Raw genomic sequence first — 19,800 nt, forward strand, 5'->3', positions numbered from 1 at the left:
GAGACAGGGTTAGAGAAAATAATAAGAGAAAAAAGTGAGGGTATAAGAGATGGAAAATATAGTAGAAAATATAAGGAAAATTAAAAATACAAGAATCAGGGAAATGAGAAGGAAAATACTACATAAGTGGTATTTTACTCCCGTGCAACTCGCACACTTTCAGCAGAATGTCAGGGGGAATTGTTGGCACGGGTGTCGAGATAAAGGAGTGTTTATGCATATGTTTTGGGAATGCCCGATAGTGCAGGAATTTTGGCAAAAAGTGAAAGAGGATATCAATAGAATGCTAAATATACAATGGACAATCACTAAGGAAATGGCAGTACTAGTTAAAAGTAATGCGATGGGAGAATTTAGAGAAATAAAACAAGCAGCAATAGAAAGCGCTCAGGCAGTAATAGTTTTGGGTTGGAAGGATGCGACAAAATGGACAATGCAAAATTGGTATAGGTACATGGTGGATCATATTCAATTTGAAATTATTGATAAAAGGATAAATTCGGATAATGAAACTGAGTTGGGACAACTGATGGGGCGGTGGGACAAGGTAAGACGATATATGATGAGCAGAATCTGAGACCAAGCTACAAGAAATAAAATGGAATCACTCTATAATATGTAAATAGATATATTGCTCTTGGGTCAAGTGGACTATACAAGAAACACCCCCGATTTGGTGGTGGGGGATGTGTGTGTGTCTGAGTGGTGGGCACAATTCACTATGCACTGTTTTATGTTGTGTGTATATTAAATTTGTTAAAAATCAATAAAAATATATATTTTTGAAAAAGAGGTCATATGCGGAATCGCCAAGGGAAACTCTACATTTGGCAAACTAAGGACCAACTTTTGGAACTGACATAGAATAAGCCTGTTGTATGCCAGTGAGGCTTGGACTGCATATAGGAGACATGCTAGACAATTGAACCACTTCCACATGATCTGCCTCCATAGAATTCTGAGAATCCAGTAGCAGGATAAGGTGCCTGAACTGAGATTCTCTCCAGAGCAGGCCTGCCATCAATTCCTATCTTGCTGATGAAGGTCCAGACACACCAGGTAGGCCATGTTGCTAGGATATCAGACAATCATATCACTAATATATCATTTTATATCTAGATTAAAAAAACATTTTTAAAAAAGAATATAGGAAAGGTACAAAATACTGCAGCTAAATTTACCATTGCCCAATTTTGAAAAAATACAGAGGTCCCCCTCCCCCCCCCGAAAAATAATAATTAACAAAATTTATGAATGTTCCAAAATGGACAGGCTCACAATAGAACTAAGGAGCCAAAAAGAGTCAGAATATTATGAGATGTGGGAAAAGTGGCACAAATGGATTGAACTTGGGAAGGAAAAAAAAGGAAGACCATGGGTAACTTTCAAAATTAGCAAAAATGCAAGATATAAATATGTAAATAGAAAGGTATATGTATATATGAGAGCACTGTCACGATAAGCAAATATGAAATGTTTTTATGTAACAATGCAGAATTACTAAAAGTATAATCATTTTAAAATAAAAAAACATTTAAAACAACAGTATTTCAAATTTATTTTTAAAATATAATTTTATATGAAAAAGGAAAGAGAAAAAAAGCAAAATATTTTTTACATATCTACCCTGAATATATTTTAACTTGGGAATGATGGATCCCCAGTTGGTTTCCTTTGTTCTGAATTCCAGAAGGAATAATCAGCTCAGACCTTTTTTATTATCTCATTCCAAGAAAAGCTCCCAATCATTTAGATGATGGTAACAAAGTTACAGAGTGTTTCTCTGCTGCAGCACAATTACTTCCTAAAAGGTAAATCCATATCACCCCTGGAGTGTTGGTTGCAAGAAAGGCAACATTTTTATGAAGAAGGCAGCTCTCAAATACAGGTTGGTTCATAATTAACTAAAAGTGGCTGAGAATCAGAGCAAAAGGCTTTTTCAGAATAATCTAATTTGAACTGCAAGTTGGGTTTTTGTTATATATAAATGGTTATTGCAGAGGTTTGTTTTAAGTGGACAGTAAGGCTGTCTTAAAGGTAAGTATTTTCCTTTCATTTGCATGTAAGTATATTATGTATAAATTAGTGTCTAGAGTAAAATTAGCAGGCTGTACCTGCAATGCTTACTGGAGGGAAGATTAATAATACCAATGTCCCTCCTCTTTGAAAAAACAAATGCATCACACCTATGTAGACATTTTTTCTAAATAGTCTACAATCTAATGTCTGTTTGTTTTTAATTCTTACAGCAGATCCATTCATTTAGCTAGATGTGGTAAAGGTAAAAGAAATCCAAATCAAGATTCAATAGTCCTATTTATTATTAGATGGGTGGACATAAAAACTCAGGTCAGGTCAGGTCAGGGAAGGAAAGGGAAGGGGAAAAGGCAATTCTGTGTGAAAAGAACTGTTAGAGCAATACTTTAACATTTCATGGTTGAAAATTCTAAAACCTCTGTACTCTACACGAATAAAGGTGTATAGCCATTGTATCGATTTTTTCCATAAAACCAGTTTTCCTTAATACAATACCTTTATATAGCATCTAATGGAAGATTAATTAATTAAAGATTAATTCAAATGTGTTCTTATTCCTGTACAATAAACTTTGATTTCTAATCAGTAAAATTGGAATGTCTTACTTCACAAAAGCACAAATGGTAAATATATAGTCAGTAAATACATGGTGGGTACCATTTCATCAATGCACTGATATACATAAATTTATACTAAATATAGGCAATTTTTAGAACACGTAATAAATTCAAAAGTGAGGTGGAAAATGCCAACACATCATGAAAATGAAAAATCAACACTTACATTGGCATTTTGAGGAAAGAAATTAAATGGTGAAACATCAATATATTATACCCTCATCTAGTTTTCAACATTAATTTGAGATCTCATTAATTTTGCTTCCCTTTTATCACAGATCTTATGGTTCCTAAATCATCTGACTGGGAAAATAAAACCACAACAACAGAGTTTATTCTGCTGGGACTCTCCAATGATCCAAAAACACAGGATTTTCTTTTTTTCTTCTTCATGATCATATTTTTAGTCACCATCTTGGGGAATATGGTAATTATATTGGTGGTCAAATCTGAGTTTCACTTTCAGACTCCCATGTTCTTCCTTCTTAGTCATTTAGCTTTTGTTGACATCTGCTATTCTTCAGTCACTGTTCCAAAAATGCTGGCAAATTTTATTACAAAGCAGAAGACCATTTCCTGGGAAGGATGCATTGCACAGATTTTCTTTTTTCTACAAACATCTTGTACAGAAGTGTTTATCCTCTCAGCCATGGGTTATGATCGTTATGTGGCCATATGTGATCCACTTCATTACAACAGATATTTGACGAAAGAGAAATGCAACAAAATGATTGGTGGAGCATGGTTCCTGGGTTTCTTGGGTGCCATAGGGAATGTCCTGCCTTTGCTAAATCTTCATTTTTGTCACAACAATGTCATCAAACACTATAATTGTGAGCTTCCTTCACTCTTGCCCTTGTCTTGTTCAGAGACCCTCCCTAATTATATTGTTCTTCTAATATTTATTTTGGCTTTTGGGTTCAATTCATTTATTTTTACCCTGGTCTCTTACATTAATATTATTTCATCCATTCTTAAAATAAAATCATCTGTAGGCAGGCAGAAAGCTTTTTCCACATGTAGCTCCCATCTTATTATTGTGGGCTTATTTTACATTACAGCGTTTTTTCGCTATATGAAGCCAAGTTCAGAATCACTCATGGATCTGGACAAAGTGATCTCCATTCAGTATAGCATTTTAACTCCTATGTTAAACCCCATTATCTACAGTCTGAAAAACAAACAGATCCTATGTGGTGTGGAAAAACTCTTTGGAAAATGTAGGGCCATTATTTTGACATGAAACAATATTCTGAGTCCTTCATTTAATATGCCTATGATTCAATAATTAGAGTGATAAAAAATTGGTGCAGGTAATCCTCAACTTACAAGAGTGTATTTAGTGACCATTCAAAGTTACAATGGCACTGAAAGAAATGATTTGTGTCCGGTTTTCAAACTTAGAATCCTTGCAGCATCCCCTTGGTCACATGGTCAAAATTCAAATTCTTGACAGTTGACTCATATTTATGAAGTTGTAATGTCCAGGGTTCATGTGATTCCTTTCTGTCACCCTCTGACAAATAATGTCAGTGGAGAAGTCAGATTCAGAACTCTGTTTCTAACTTCAATGATTCACTACAATTGTGGCAAGAAAAATTATAAAATGGGACAAAACTCACATAATAATTATGTTAGCAACAGAAATGCTGCACTTAATTGTGGTCACAATTGTTGTAACTCAGCAGGATTGAGGGCTGCAATATGCCTTGTACCCTCTACCTTGGGAGTTATGATATGATACGGGACTATAAGAACTGCTTCTTGAACCTTGCTATAATAATGTGGTATAATTAATAATATCTAGTTATACCACATTATAATAGAGCCCTGCTATAATAATGTGGTATAATTAATAATATTAATAAAAGAAAACTAATCTTGCTCTAATTTTCATCCAAACAACTTTTCTTAAAGAATCTGAGTGAAAGTATCCACTAATATATGTAATATTTTAAATTTATTTTTCCTCCACAGTACACATCTTCTCTGTCTATTTGAGCTTGAGACATGTAATGTAAACACACTTTCCAAAACAATATGAATTTCTGTGTAGATTTTATGTAGTTATGTAATAACCAAGCTTCAAGATCAAACAAACAGAAGATGCTGTATATTCTGCACCATAATGTAATCAACATACATCTCTAGAAATTGTATCCCCCTCATTGTGGCTGTCACTAAAACCTGTCTTAGCAAACATATTGCATATGTTAATCACATAGCTATATTTTTCAGTTGGTGCTACTATCTTTATAACCTTTCTAGGCAAAATCATATCATTTTGTTCCTATGGACAGATTGGCAGACACGAATAACTGGTTATTTCTGTGTTTTGTGGGCAATTGTGCGCAATTTATTACAAATACTATAAAATGATATTCTTTCTCATTTGGTGATAAATAAAACTATTATTGTAGAAGGTTTATGTGACATTACAACTTTTGTTTGGACTATGAAGCAAAATTCAGAATTTATCATTAATCTAAACAAAGTGATTTCCATTCAATACAGTTGAAAGGCCGGCCAAATTAATGGGCTGTTGGGTTGGGGCCAGAAAGCACAGCCCTGGCAGCTGCCACCGGGTGAAGCATGGGTGATCTCATGGGGTGGCGCAAGATTGCCCACAGCCCTCTGTGCTCAGCACAAGGGCTTTATTGGCTGGGGGCAGTGTTCCCTCTAATTTTTTTGGGGGGTGGGCGGAAAAGTATAGTGTCTGAGCAGCAGTCCCTTCGGGACTGGGCGGCACAGAAATATTAAATAAATAAATAAATAAATAAATAAATAAATAAATAAATAAATAAATAAATAAACTAACAAACTAACTAACAAACTAACAAACTAACAAACAAACAAACAAACAAACAAACAAACAAATAAAAAAACCACCCTGTTTTGCCTTAGAGAATTTCAAAATAAAATACTGTACTGTGTGTCTATAACAGTGAGCTCATAATAGGGCAACTCTATCAATATCAAAATGCCACTTAAATAGTTGAGCTAGTTTCAAACTAGATTTTGATTTTCTTTCTCTCTTCCTTACTCCCATTCTTTTTTTCTCTTTTCCTTCCTCTCTTTTTTCTATCTGTTTCTCTCTCTTCCTCTCTTCCTCTCTCTCTCCTTCCCTCTCACTCTTTCCCTCTCGGCTTCTGGGCAGGTTTGGAAAACTCTGAGTCGATGATGATTTTTAAGTGAGCGATTGCTCACTGCTGAGCTTAGAGGGAACTATGGCTGGGGGTGGTCTGGGTGAGCCCCATAAATAGGGCTGTGCCCCACTGATCCCTCCTTTTGCCCCCAGCCATCCAAGAGCGAACACCCACCCACCCTCCTCTTCTTTGCAGTGTGCCATCAAGGGCGCCTTTGGGGGGTGAGTAGGAATTCTTTTGGGGCTTCAACACCTTATGTTGTGGCCATTTTTTCACTTTGTTCACACTGGAGGGTGAGGATGGACAGGTTAGGATGTGTGGCGTGGCTTCACTTTAAAATCTGGTACAATTGGCTTGCTCCCTCTCGTCACTGGGGTTGGTAGTTAAGGGACAGAAAAAGGCAGTGGTAGCAACTATGTGTTCTCCTTTAGGGCATCTTTTGGAAGATGATGGGCTGCCTCTCACCAGAAGCTCGGGGCTTATACAGCCTGAGCAATGGAGAGAGGGTGAGCTTGGGACTCACTTACATCAGTCCCCAGATGGAGATTTATCTGTGAGCCCCCACACATGCATTGGAGGCGGGGCATGGAGCAAGACAAGGGAGATGTCCCCTTCCCTTGCTCAGCAAGGAGCTATGCCCATATTGCCCAGGAAGGTTTACCAACAGGAATTTCCACCCTCTTTTCTTAGTTGCCTCTGCAAGTCCTGGTTATTTCGTTGATAATCCGTTAAAGTTAATTTATTAGTTAATAAAGTAACTCTTTAATCCCAGCTCCTTGGTGTCTGTGTGTTTTTTTCACATCCGATGCAAGTGTATATATAGTAATTATAATAGTACTATCATTTATTAATATCTTCTATCAATATCTTATATTATATTTCAGTATACATAATACTATTTTCCCAATTTCTATTTTCTACTTCCCCCACTATCACTTAATGAAATGTTAAAAAATTCTATATAATCTCTTCTCTTTTATAGAATTTCATCTGTTATTAACTTTTTGGTGAATCTTTCCTGCTTCTACTCTGGTATTTTTTTTAACTCCTTTTATCAAGTTTATTTAATCTAAATATTTCCTCTGTCACACCATCTATCTCTTGCTGTTGAATCTGTAAAGCACCCATCTGCAGTTCTTCCATTTTTAGAAAATCTTTCTCTTTATTCACTTTTCTCTTTTGAATTAAAAAAAAATATTATTAGAGATTATTGCTGTTTCTTCCATCTCTTTATCTGCTTATATCATTTTTGGAATTAATTCCTCTATTCTCACCTCAGCTCTCTTTGGTTTCTCCTCTATTTTCTCCACTGCTGATAATGCCATATTTATTGTTTATTCTTTTGCTATCAGAAGCCTAATTCAACACAATTTTCGTCTCTCATGGTAACTGCTTCTTCTTTTCTAACTGTTCCTGTTTCTTCCAATGCTGGAGACATCAATTCTGGTTACTGGTTCTGCCACTCCTAACTAATAATTATCAACAATACAGCACAGCAAATGAGATCAGAATGCTGGATTTTGTATTTCATCATCTGCCGGGTGCTTCCCAAACACCTAGGTAAATTGTAGCATGATGTAGTGGTGAATTAAGTGTGCCAACCCCAGTAAAGTGGCTTTTGGGAATTGACAGATGGAGATTTTGTCAATTCCAATGGTTTTCAAATGTCCACTGAGATCTTTTGGCACTGTGCCCAGTGTGCCAAGGACCACTGGGATCACTTTCACTGGCTTATGGCAGAGTCATTGCAGCTCAATTTTCATGTCTTTGTATTTTGCAAATTTCTCTAGCTTCTCCTCAATTTTGCTGTCTCCTGGGATTGAGATGTTGATGATCCATACTTTCTTTGTCTCCACAATCATAATGTCTGGTGTATTGTGCTCCAAAATTTGCTCAGTCTGAAGTTGGAAGTCCAATAGTAGTTTTTCTTAACCACTTTTTTGGGCTTATGATCCCACCAGTTCTTTGCCACTGGTAGAGTTTGCACTTTGGACTGTCTATTGATTTTAAATCCTGGCATTGATAGCATTTGTTCTAATGGCCTGTTCTTGTGTAGCCAGAATTAGATCTTCCATCTCCATTTTGAGTGTTCCACTTGTAAGCCATGACTAGGTCTTTTCTTTATCCACTTTGCCTTCAATCTTCTCCAAGAACTAGACATACTATGCTTTGTTCTGCCAGTTGTCCATACGACATTGAATTGCAGTTTTTTAATGTTTTTTTTAAATTTGAAAACAGGGTACAGAAAAATAAAGGGAATATATATAATGTACATTCTAGCAATTACAGTGGAACCCCGACATAAGAGCTGCTCTACTTAAGAGCAACTCGAGATAAGAGCTGGGAGGGGAGAGATATTTTTGTTCTACTTACAAGCCCAAATTCGAGATACAAGCGCCAAGGAGCTGTCTCCTGAAGCCAAACGCTAACTTCCGCGTTCGGCTTCAGGAGACAGCTGCGAAGCGGCGCGCGTGTTTTAAAAGGTTGCAGCCGGCCTGGGGGGCTCGGGGGGGTGCTTGCAGCTTTCTTTCTTGCTCTTTTTCTTTCTCTCTTTTACCTTCCCTTCCTCTATTTCTTCTTTTCTTTCTCCTTCCCACCTTCTTCCCTCCCTCCCTCCCTTCACTCATTCCTCTCTTACTCTGCCCTTTCATAAGTTTCCTTGCTTCCTTCCTCTGTTCCTGTCCCTTCCCTCTTTCCTTCCTTCCCACCCTCCATCCATTCATTCACCCATTCCTCTCTTGATCGCTTAAAGCCGGTCCCTGGTGCAAAAAGGGTTGGGGACCTCTGTCCTACAGGATTGGGTGGCAGAGAAGTTGAACATATGTAAATTTAAAAGTTTAAGAAAGTTTACAAGTTAAGTGAAAGAAACTTCATTATTCATTTATATGTACATGTACATTTCTTCATTAAAAACATGTCTTTCTGCATAATTTAGACTAACTTTGTGAGTTTTTTGAGGGCTGGAACCAATTAAAATTATTTACATTAATTCCTATGGGGAAAAGTCGTTCGAGATAAGAGCTGCTCGACTTAAGAGCCCAGGTCCGGAATGAATTAAACTTGTATCTCGAGGTACCACTGTATAGTTTACTTATATAGCATGTGTGATTGGGGAAGGAGAGGGAAAGAAAGGGAAAGGGATTTAGAAAGAAGGGAAAGAAATACAAGAGGAGGACGAATAGAGTATTGCCCACAAGATCATATGCTGCAATGTCCTACCGGTCAATGACTACTTCAGCTTCAACCACAACAACACAAGAGCACGCAACAGATTCAAACTTAATATGAACCGCTCCAAACTTGACTGTAAAAAATATGATTTCAACAATCGAGTTATCGAAGTGTGGAACTCATTACCAGACTCAATTGTGTCAACCCCTAACCCCCAACATTTCTCCCTTAGACTCTCCACGATTGACCTCTCCAGGTTCCTAAGAGGCCAGTAAGGGGCATACATAAGTGCACTGGTGTGCCTTTCGTCCCCTGTCCAATTGTCTTTCCTTTCTCTCACTTACCATATATATATTCTTTATTTCATATATCCTCTCCTCTAAGTTCACTTTTACCCTTATATATATTACTACATGTCTATTTCTCTTCCTATGTATTTGTGTATTGGACAAATGAATAAATAAATAATAAATCTCTGGTTGGACAACAGCCTGGCTGTGATCAGTCAGTCCTGCGAAGACCTGCACCTCTCCATTGGGCAGCAGCACCAAGTGGCTGGTTTTGCAAAGTGGGCATGACCCTGGAACATGAGAGGCTTAGCAGTGGTCTGTCAAGCCTGTGTAGACCTTCGGGTCCCCTTTATGTTGGTTGCCCAGTTGCAAGTGGCTTTGGGCTGTGATCCTCTAGATGGTGTGGCACAACTTATTATCCCCTAGAGCGTGGAGATTGTCGGAAAGGGTTTAGCAATGGTCAACCCCACCACCGGTTCAGAATTGGCAGGCCTGGGCTCTACTGAGCTGATGGCATCTCCTCTCAGGCAAGGTGAATGCCAATTTTTTCCTCGGGGACCTGCAGAGGTGCCTGGGTGAGCTGGTGCAGGTTGAGGGGGGAGTTGAGGGGCCAAGATACCCCCCTCCATGGCAGGTGAGGAGCAGAAATCATCAGGCGTAGCAACTGCATATTCTCCTTTAGGGCATCTTTTGGAAGATGATGGGCAATCTTGCGCCAGGAGCTCCAGGTACCATGTGGCTGGAGCAATTGGAGAGGGAATGCCCTTGGAACTTTCCTATCCCAATAACCGGAAGGGGATTGGACGGTGAGCCCTCCCACATGCCAAGGTGTGGCCAGGAACGAGGTGAAGGTGTGGTACCTTCACCTTGTTCAGCAAGGAGCTATGCCCATAGTTGCCCAGGAAGGTTATTCATGAATTATTTCCACCCCAAATTTTTAGTGGCCAATGCAGGTCGATAATCAGTTAATGTTCATTTATCTTTAATAAAGTGACCCATTTTAACCCAGCTCTTGGTCTCTGAGTTCTTATTCCACCTCCGGTGCAATGAGTCTGTTTTAGAGAATTTGTCTGACTCTTTGTGTGCATTGTTTGCTGACCATGTTTTTCACATGCCCATATTTGATGTTGTCCAGTTGCAGAATGCCCAGGCATTTATAGGCCTCTAGCTAATGACACTTTATGGCTTGACCACTAGGCATATTTTTGCCCATGCTTTCAGTGATTTTACTCTTCTCCAGTGCTACTATGGCACATTTGTCCAAACCAAACTCTATGCTGATATCAGTTCTAAAGATTCGGATAGTGGTGGTCAGAGAGTGGATTTCAGTTTCAGTTTTTCCATACAGCTTCATTATCATCATCATCATCATCATCATCACCATCACCACCAACACCACCACCACCACTACCATCACCACCACCACTATCATTATCATCACTATTACCATCCTGCTGCAATGCCAACTGATTTTTAGTTTTAAAATTGGCAAGTTCCTCTAGTCTTTGAATGAGGTATGAGTGAGTGAGAATTTAGCATTCAGCTTTCTTGATTTTAGAAACTTAAAACTTTTTAATTAAAAACGAGTTATGCAAAACAATCTTTTCGCATGATTTCTAAGCCATATATCTAAAAATTGGAGTAGATGAATTTAAATGTAAATTAAAAAAGAAATACTTTTATGTTTAACATATTCATTCAACCTTTAAATAATACTCAAGATAATAATACTGATTTATTCCATAGATTTGTTGCAGAAAGAATTAAATTAGAAAATATGTGATTTCTTTTGAAAATTTGGGCATGATTTGAATAAATATGGAAAAGCTTACATTATTTGTGTCTCTAGCTTTTCTACAATTATCTCCCTTCTTTAACTATCTAAACTAACTAACTAAATTAAACTAAACATTAACTAAAACTATAAAAAGGATTTTATTTATACATGATTTTCTGAAGACTGTTATTGTGAGGAATAGACAAAAAAACTATTGATTTTTTTATTATTTTTCAAGGCATCAACAAACCTTTTATGACTTCATCATTACTGTAATGGTAAAGTCACTGTGTTATACTGTTACTTTAAATGAAATAAAAGCAAAATATTTTTAACATATCCATCCTTTATTTATTTTAATTTCTGATCAATATTCCCAATTGGTTTCATGTGCCCTGAATTCCAGAAGGAATATTGGTATGAACTCATGCCTTTTTTGTTACCTGTTCCAAAAAAAGCTCCTAGGTATTTAGGCAAGGAGACAAAGATACAGAGTATTTCTCTGCTGCAAAAGAACTACTTCCTACAAGGTAAGCACATGTCTAATGTGGATACTGGTGTTCAGAAAAAGAAAGTAGGAACAAATTCTCTAATGCAGGTCTTTTTCATATTTTAGTGCATCACTCAGCAAAATTAACTAATAAAATGATTGCTTCAGTTGGGCTACATATAGATAATCATTGCTGAGAACTATGTTTCAGAGGATTAGCAGGGCTAATTCTGTCTATTCTTAGGTTTCAGAATATTTTTCACTTGAAATATGCAGTTATCTGTATTAATCTTTTCCTTATGATAACCTTTTAGACAATGTGTTTCTATCAGATATTTAATTCAAACAAAATGTTTTATTCATTTTCAATAACCTTTATTTCTAAATGCACAAATTGATGTCCAAATACAATTAAAAACAAATATCTTTTGGAATAATTAATGAATTAAAATTTAATGAAAATATCTAAGCTCATCCTGAAATGGAAAAGCAAATAAAATGATAATGATAATGATAATGATAATGATAATGATAATGATAATGATAATGATAATGATAATGATAATAAACAACTGTAAATTTAGTCAGCATAATACATTATCATGTAGTTTTCAACATTGAAGGTTTATATTTTTTCTTTTTTTTTATCAAGATCCTATGATTCTTAAATCATCTGGACTAGAAAATCAATCTATGATGGCAGATTTTATTCTTCTGGGTCTCTCCAATGATCCACTGGTACAGAATGTTCTTCTTCTCTTGTTCACGATAATTTATTTATTCACCATTTTGGGCAATATGGTTATTATACTGCTGATCAAGTCTGAGCTTCACCTTCAGGCCCCCATGTTCTTCTTTATCAGCCATTTAGCTCTTGTTGACATCTGCTATTCTTCGGTCACTGTTCCAAAGATGCTGGCAAACTTCCTAATGAAGCAGAAAACAATTTCCTGGGAAGGATGTATTGCTCAAATTTCTTTCTTTTTCCAAATTGCTTGTACAGAAGTATGTATTCTTGCAGCAATGGGTTATGACCGATATGTGGCTATATGTGACCCCTTGCATTACAGCAGATATTTGACAAGAGAGATATGTAATAAAATTGTGGGTGGAGCTTGGGTCCTGGGTTTCTTCTATTCTATGGTGAACGTAGTACCATTGCAAAATCTTCATTTTTGTGGTAACAATATAATCAGACATTATACTTGTGAACTTCCTACCCTTTTGGCATTGTCATGTACAAGCACCTTTACTAATTACATTATTCTTTTCATATCTGTGTTGCTCTTTGGTTTCACTTCATTTCTTACAACACTTGTCTCTTATATTTACATTATTTTAACAATTCTGAATATGAAATCTGCAAAAGGCAGGCAGAAAGCTTTTTCCACATGCAGCTCCCATCTCATAGTTGTGGGCTTATTTTACATTTCCGGTTTGATTCGCTATATGAAACCAAGTTCAGAATCACTCATGGATCTGGATAAAGTGATTTCTATTCAGTATAGGATTTTGACTCCAATGTTAAACCCAATTATATACAGCCTGAAAAACAAAGAGATCAGATCTGTTCTATTGAAAATGTTTGGAAAGTGTAGGACCATTCCATACTTTTGCAGAAATATTCAGAGTTGTTAATATCTACATAGCTCCACCACTAACTAATAATAAAATATTATTATAACAGGTCATAACACATTGGTCTAGAGGTTAAGACACTGGGCTTGTTGACCACAAGGTAACAATTTGGGATCCAAGTACTGTGTGACAGAGTGAGGATCCATTCTTGTCCTACCTCTAAAGGATGCAAATGAAAGTAGATAAATAGATACAACTTCACTTGGAAGTTAACGGCATTCCATGCACTTCAGCCACATATTAGCCATATCATCAAAGAAGTATTGTAGTTTTGAATAATGTTGGCTCTCTCAGGTAGGAAACTGAGTTGAACACTGGTCTATAGTGTAAGACAAAACTGGACAAGGATAATCTTTCATTTACCAAGTATAGTCTCCCAGTATTGTGTTGCTGAATTAATGTGCAATGGCCCAATCACTGTAGGAATTTTCTCTCTCCCTCCCTCCCTCTTTCTTATTTATCAGTTAAAATGCTATAAAAACATATAATCCCAATAAAATATATTTTTTTAAAATCTCATACATCTCAAAATATATTTATGTTATAGCATGTATTTTAAATGTTATTCAAAATACCATAAACAGGTATTAATGTGTTTATATAGGAACTGCTGCATATTTGAAGTACTGTAAATAAGAATGCAATATATTCTGCATCACATTACGGTATGCATTTTTAACAGAAACATTGAAAACCATCATTCCATATCAAAAGTTAAAAGTATGCATGACATTTGTGAAACCATATATTTCAAAAATGATGATTAGAAAAGTTTCAATGAACAATGTATCTTTTTTATTGTTGCTATTTAAAGTTGATGAAGCTATGATGGAAAGCTAAAGAGATATACCTGAACATTTTTGATGATTCAGTCCTAATTAAAATGCTATATGTATTCTTCATGCTGCAATTTTCTTCTGTTGTCTTTTTGGATTTCTAGTCATAATCCATGTAATTTAGTTAAATCCATGTTCAGATAAATAATCCTCCTAGAATAAAGTGGCCTCTGGATTTTAAATATAGTTCTATGAACAAAAAAGTCATATTCCTTCTCATATGATGTTTAAAACAAACCCAATGAAGGACATCCCCCCCCCTCGAAAAGAAAACAGAAAAGAAAAGATGGTAAATCTAGACTGATGGATATATAACTACATAATGCATTTTAGGCAAGATGAATTTAATCCCAAATTAAAAGAAGAACTGGCATCAGAAAGGCTTCTTTACCACTGGTTTATGTACATTTCCTAAGTTGATAAACTAGAATGTTGAGACTAATTCTATTCTGTTCTTTACTGCACCTTTCTACATTTGGCTTCAATCTTATTGTTGTGGAAAGTCAAGTTCTGAATCACTCAAGGACAAGTGATTACTATTCAATACAGAATTTTAAATCCAATGTTAAATTTGATCATATAAAGCCTGAAAAACAAACAGATCCTATCTGACATAGAAAAACTATTTGAACAGTGTAGAGCTATTCTTTTCTCATAAATCCATACTCATAACCCTTGATTTAACATCCCTATCAGTTCAACAAGATAAAAATAATTAAACAAGGGTGACAATCAATACTTTCTCTAATCCTCTAAATTGAGAATAGTTAGGCTATAACATGAAGATTGAGAACTTTTTCTTCAGCACTGCTATGAATGTGAGATAATTCAATGTAAGTATGATAGACTTGCTCAAATGGCCATTCTTTTTAAAAATCTACTGAGATTTATTTATTATTATTTGTTTCTCTCATTTTCTAAAACTATATGAATTTCTAAGCAGTTTTATGTAGTTATAGAAGACATGAGTTGCAATACATTATAATACATGATATGGTCAGCATAGTTATTTGAGAAATTTGCTGGCCAATCAAGCACAGTAATCTTATGGTCATTGAACAAGTTTTTGGTGCTTTTGGCAGTGTAGGCAGGTGCCAAGTCCTGCTGGAAAATTGAAGTCAGCATCCCCATAAAGCTTATCTGTGAAATGAAGTGCTCCAAAATCTCTTGGTAGATGGCTGCATTGATCCTGGATTTAATGAAACACAGTGGACCAACACCAGGAGATGACATGGCTCCCCAAATCAACACAGACTGTGGAAACCTTTAGATCTCATTTGGAAACCAAAGACCCAGAGTATGGAGAAAGAATTGAGAGGCACACACACAGTGAGATGCTTGAAGTCTAGTGTGAAGTTTCTACAGTCTGTGCTGATTAGATTTGGGGAGCCATGTCATCTTCTGGTGTTAGTCCACTGTGGACTAACAAGTCCAGGGTCAACGCATCAATCTACTAGATTTTGGAGCACTTCATGCTTCCTTCCACAGCCGAACTTTATAGGGATGCTGACTTCAATTTTCCAGTAGGACTTGTCCACACTGCCAAAAGCACCAAAACCTGGTTCAATGACTAGGATTACTGTGCTTGATTGGCCAGCAAATTTGCCTGACCTGAACCACAGAGAGAATCTATGGGTGTTCTGTTCCAGCAATGAACCCATCAAGAAATATGCACACAGACGCTGATTTAACCATTAATCATTTACTTCTAATATTTTCTTAGTAATTGGGTCTTTTTAAAAGTTCAGGAAATCATCAAATAAGTCTTTTCTGTGAGTCAGCTGTTAATAAATGTCTTAACTACTGGTCAGAGTCCAAGTATATATCCTTCCCTGAAACTTACAAAAGGTTGGCAGAAATTCCGGAGGTCATTAGCAGAAGTAGGAAAGGTGATTTTTAAATTACAAACTGAAGAAGAATGTGTGTGAGAGAGAGAGATAAACATAATCTGGAATGGAATGACATTGACTTCCACACTGAAGCCTGAAGTGACTAAGCCTTAAATAGTCTAAGGACATGGCCAATTAGCCTGCAGCTCTATTAATGAAGAGATCTTCCCTTGCATAGCCACTCTTGCCTTCTAACAGCCCTGTGTGCCCTAGCATCTCCTGAGTCACTCAAATGCATTTTGGGAGTTGCAGAAGGCCCTGGTTGGCTTTTAGCCTCTGATACCTAATCCTTACTATCGACTTGGGTGCCAGGTGCGTGGGCTGATGGTACTGTACCACACACCCCTCTTCATCCTCAGGGTCCATGACCAGCTGTTCAGGATGTGGATGGGCCACAACAATGGGGTATTGCCAAGAGAAAGATGAGAGACATAAGACCAAATAATGCAGAAGAGCTGAAGGATGCTATTGAAGTATCCTGGTCTTCCATATCACCTCAGCAGTGACACAGGTTGATAACTTTCATGCCATACGCATTGAGGCAGTAATTGCTGCAAAAGGGGCCCAAACCAAGTACTGAGTGCATATGCATGCTTATACTTTTCGATCTTTGGTCCGATATTGTTTTATGTACAATACTTGTTTTATTGATAGCATGTAGTATTCTAATTTTCTGAAATGGGGGATTTGGGGTTTTCATGAGCTGTACTCCATAATCATCACAATTATGACAAATCATAGACTTGAATTATCATATCTCTCATATATTATGTTTCATCTTTTAAGTTGCATTACTGAAATAAATGAACTTTTGCACGAAATTCTAATTTTTCAAGTTTCACCTGTAGTGCTAAGTGTGGGAAAACAATGAATTAACTATGACTGTTTTAGAGGCGAGATATTAAATTATGTAATTATGAAAAGCCTGGAATTTTGTTATGTAAACAGCATGTTCCTAATTTCTTCCTTTGGTTGGAAACCACTCTCTTGCTAGCCAAAATGTGTTCCTGTCATATTCTATTCTAACTGCATGCTGTATCTTGTCATGTAATAATTCAGCTTTACTTTGGACTAGATTTTTTTGCTATTTTTTATAGTGTAAAGTCAATCCAAAATGTGGACATTCCATTTTGCTCAGAACAGATAATGTATTACCTGCACATGATTATTGAGGTTTGATAATCTGGCAATTATTTTCCATTATAGCTTGAAATATTTTTTTTCCCTTCTGATCTCAAATTGGCATCAAAATTCAGATCCAAACTCAAATTGAATCATTCTTTTCTCTGAATCTAAAACCTCCAGCTTACCATATCTGTCAGAGTATGAGATGCACCTTAGTTTGGGGGGAAGAAAATAGGTGGGGGGGGGGGGGAATTACCTACCAGATATTTATCCGGCAAGCATCCTTAGTGTGTTCAGCTTCAGCACATTATTTTATCCCCTGGTTAGGGCTGAAAAAACCTTTTTATGAGGGAATACAAATGAAAGCAAGGGCAGGAAAAACTGCTTAAGAGGGAGTAGGAATAAAAATAAATGCAGCAAGCCAGGCAGGGCGTTGGACTTGATGACCTGCATGGTCCCTTTCAACTCTAACAATAAACAAACAAACAAACAAACAAACAAACAAACAAATAAATAAATGGATGGACGGACGGACGGACGGACGAACGAACGAACGAACGAACGAATGAATGAACGAATGATCATTAGCACCACGTTAGGGCTAAAGAAAAGCCTTTTTCAGAGGGAGTAGGAAGCCAGCAAGATCATTAGTACCTAGTGAGAGCTGGGGGGGGGGGGAGCTTCAAAAAAAGCTGCATTTGAAGTATAAGATGCACCAAACTTTTCAGCTGCTTTTAGAGAGGAAAAGGGTACGTCTCATACTCTGAAAAATACTTTGTGTATGGCTTTCTTTGCAATGAATCTCCTTTGAGAATTCACAAAGCAAAAGAAATTTCAAGGGAAAATTTACACATGGCAATTCTGTTTCCCACTTCAAAAATAAATTGAGTACAATCTAATTCTTTAAAAAGGCTATCATGAGTTCAGTTTATAAATATTTTAATGGTAGCTGGATACATTTATATAAGAAGGAAATAGATTACTATATAGTGAGATTGGAAAACAACTGGATAATTTTAAAATTAACTGGTTAATTATCTTATTAAGATTACAGGTGAGTCTAAGGATTGTTTTTTAAAATTACTTTTAAGCATAGTGTCAATTTACTAGGTCATTTAAATGATTATTTTGAGTATGGAAAAAATACTTTCCTTTCATCTAAGCAATTGTTCATGTTCTAGCTAGGGTATGTCTATTTTCAGTCATTCATATTACTTTCTTTTATGAACTAATAAGTAACACCAGACAACTCTAGCTAAAATTACAAAAATCATAACTTGTCTTCACTTTTGATGGGGAAATGGATTGGCCTTCATCACTTCTCTGATAAACTGCAAAAGGGCAAATTAGATATATTATGATACAGCAGCTTAGAATATTTGCTAATAGAGAGAGAAAAATGTAAAAATAATAGCAATAATTACAGTTTTGTAGTCACTATAATTTTATTCCTGCAGGTTAATATCAAAGGCATTTGAAGTACATCTTTTTTTAAAAAAAAGCAATATACAGTAGTTCCATTTTAAAAATTCTATTTTCACTAAAATCTAAAAAAGGAGTCTAATAAATAGAACAGAAAATATTTACAATTCATAATTAGAATAAAAATTCATTTTTAGAATAAATGAGCTGAAAGACTTCTAGTCCAGCCCCTGGCTCAAACAGGGGCTATACTATACTATTTCAGATAAGTTACTGTCTAGACTAGGGCTGTCAAACTTGCATGGTTATGGCAACATTATGTGATGTATGGGGACTTTTTTTCTCCTTCACTAGACTAAATGCGGATGTGGGCAGCATGTGATACATCTGGTCCATGGGCCATGAATTTGACAACCCTGGTTTAGACTCTTCTTAAAAACATCCCTTGATTGATCATCCATGATTTCTGGAGCCAAGCTGTTCCACTGCTTCACTATTAGGAAGTTTATACTTAATTCTAGGTTGTTTCTCCCTCTGATTAGTTTCCAATCATAGTTTCCAATCATTGTTACTTGGGGGAAAGATCAAAAGCAACATAAGAAAATATTATTTTACTGAAAGAGTAGTAGATCCTTGGAACAAACTTCCAGCAGACATGGTAGATAAATCCTCAGTAACTGAATTTAAACATGCCTGGGATAAACATATATCCATCCTAAGATAAAACAAAAAATAGTATAAGGGCAGACTAGATGGACCATGAGGTCTTTTTCTGCCGTCAGACTTCTATGTTTCTATGCTTCTTACATTGTTTCAAGAGTTTACGAAAGGCAAGGAGGATGGGGGCAGTCCTAATCTCCGGAGAGGGTTGATTCCAGAGGGCCGGGGCCACCACAGAGAAGGCTCTTCCCACGAGTCCTGCCAGATGACATTGTTTTGTCGATGGGACCTGGAGAAGGCCAACCCTGTGGGACCTAATCGGTCGCTAGGACTCGTGCGGCAGCAGGCGGTCCCAGAGATATTCTGGTTCAATGCCATGTAGGGCTTTATAGGTCATAACATAGAAACATAGAAACATAGAAGTCTGACGGCAGAAAAAGACCTCATGGTCCATCTAGTCTGCCCTTATACTATTTTCTGTATTTTATCTTAGGATGGATATATGTTTATCCCAGGCATGTTTAAATTCAGTTACTGTGGATTTATCTACCATGGCTGCTGGAAGTTTGTTCCAAGGATCTACTACTCTTTCAGTAAAATAATATTTTCTCATGTTGCTTTTGATCTTTCCCCCAACTAACTTCAGATTGTGTCCCCTTGTTCTTGTGTTCACTTTCCTATTAAAAACAATTCCCTCCTGAA

At 36.5% G+C, this 19,800-nt stretch overlaps 2 protein-coding genes across 2 annotated transcripts; both read left to right on the top strand.

The window, feature by feature from the left end:
- The first annotated feature begins 3,303 nt into the window (after window positions 1–3,303).
- LOC139155434 (olfactory receptor 5AN6-like) lies at window positions 3,304–3,897 on the top strand. The gene has a single exon (XM_070730566.1). The coding sequence runs from the start codon at window positions 3,304–3,306 to the stop codon at window positions 3,895–3,897; it is 594 nt and encodes a 197-aa protein (XP_070586667.1).
- Window positions 3,898–12,185: 8,288 nt separating this feature from the next.
- Window positions 12,186–13,166, top strand: LOC139155435 (olfactory receptor 5A1-like). Its single transcript, XM_070730567.1, has one exon. The coding sequence runs from the start codon at window positions 12,186–12,188 to the stop codon at window positions 13,164–13,166; it is 981 nt and encodes a 326-aa protein (XP_070586668.1).
- Window positions 13,167–19,800: the final 6,634 nt, after the last annotated feature.

The sequence above is a fragment of the Erythrolamprus reginae genome, unplaced genomic scaffold (assembly GCF_031021105.1).
Source record: "Erythrolamprus reginae isolate rEryReg1 unplaced genomic scaffold, rEryReg1.hap1 H_18, whole genome shotgun sequence".
Lineage (NCBI taxonomy): Eukaryota > Metazoa > Chordata > Lepidosauria > Squamata > Dipsadidae > Erythrolamprus > Erythrolamprus reginae.

Coding starts and splice junctions, on each gene's coding strand:
- LOC139155434 (XM_070730566.1), top strand. CDS start 3,304: ATGGGTTATGATCGTTATGTGGCCATATGTGATCCACTTCATTACAAC.
- LOC139155435 (XM_070730567.1), top strand. CDS start 12,186: ATGATTCTTAAATCATCTGGACTAGAAAATCAATCTATGATGGCAGAT.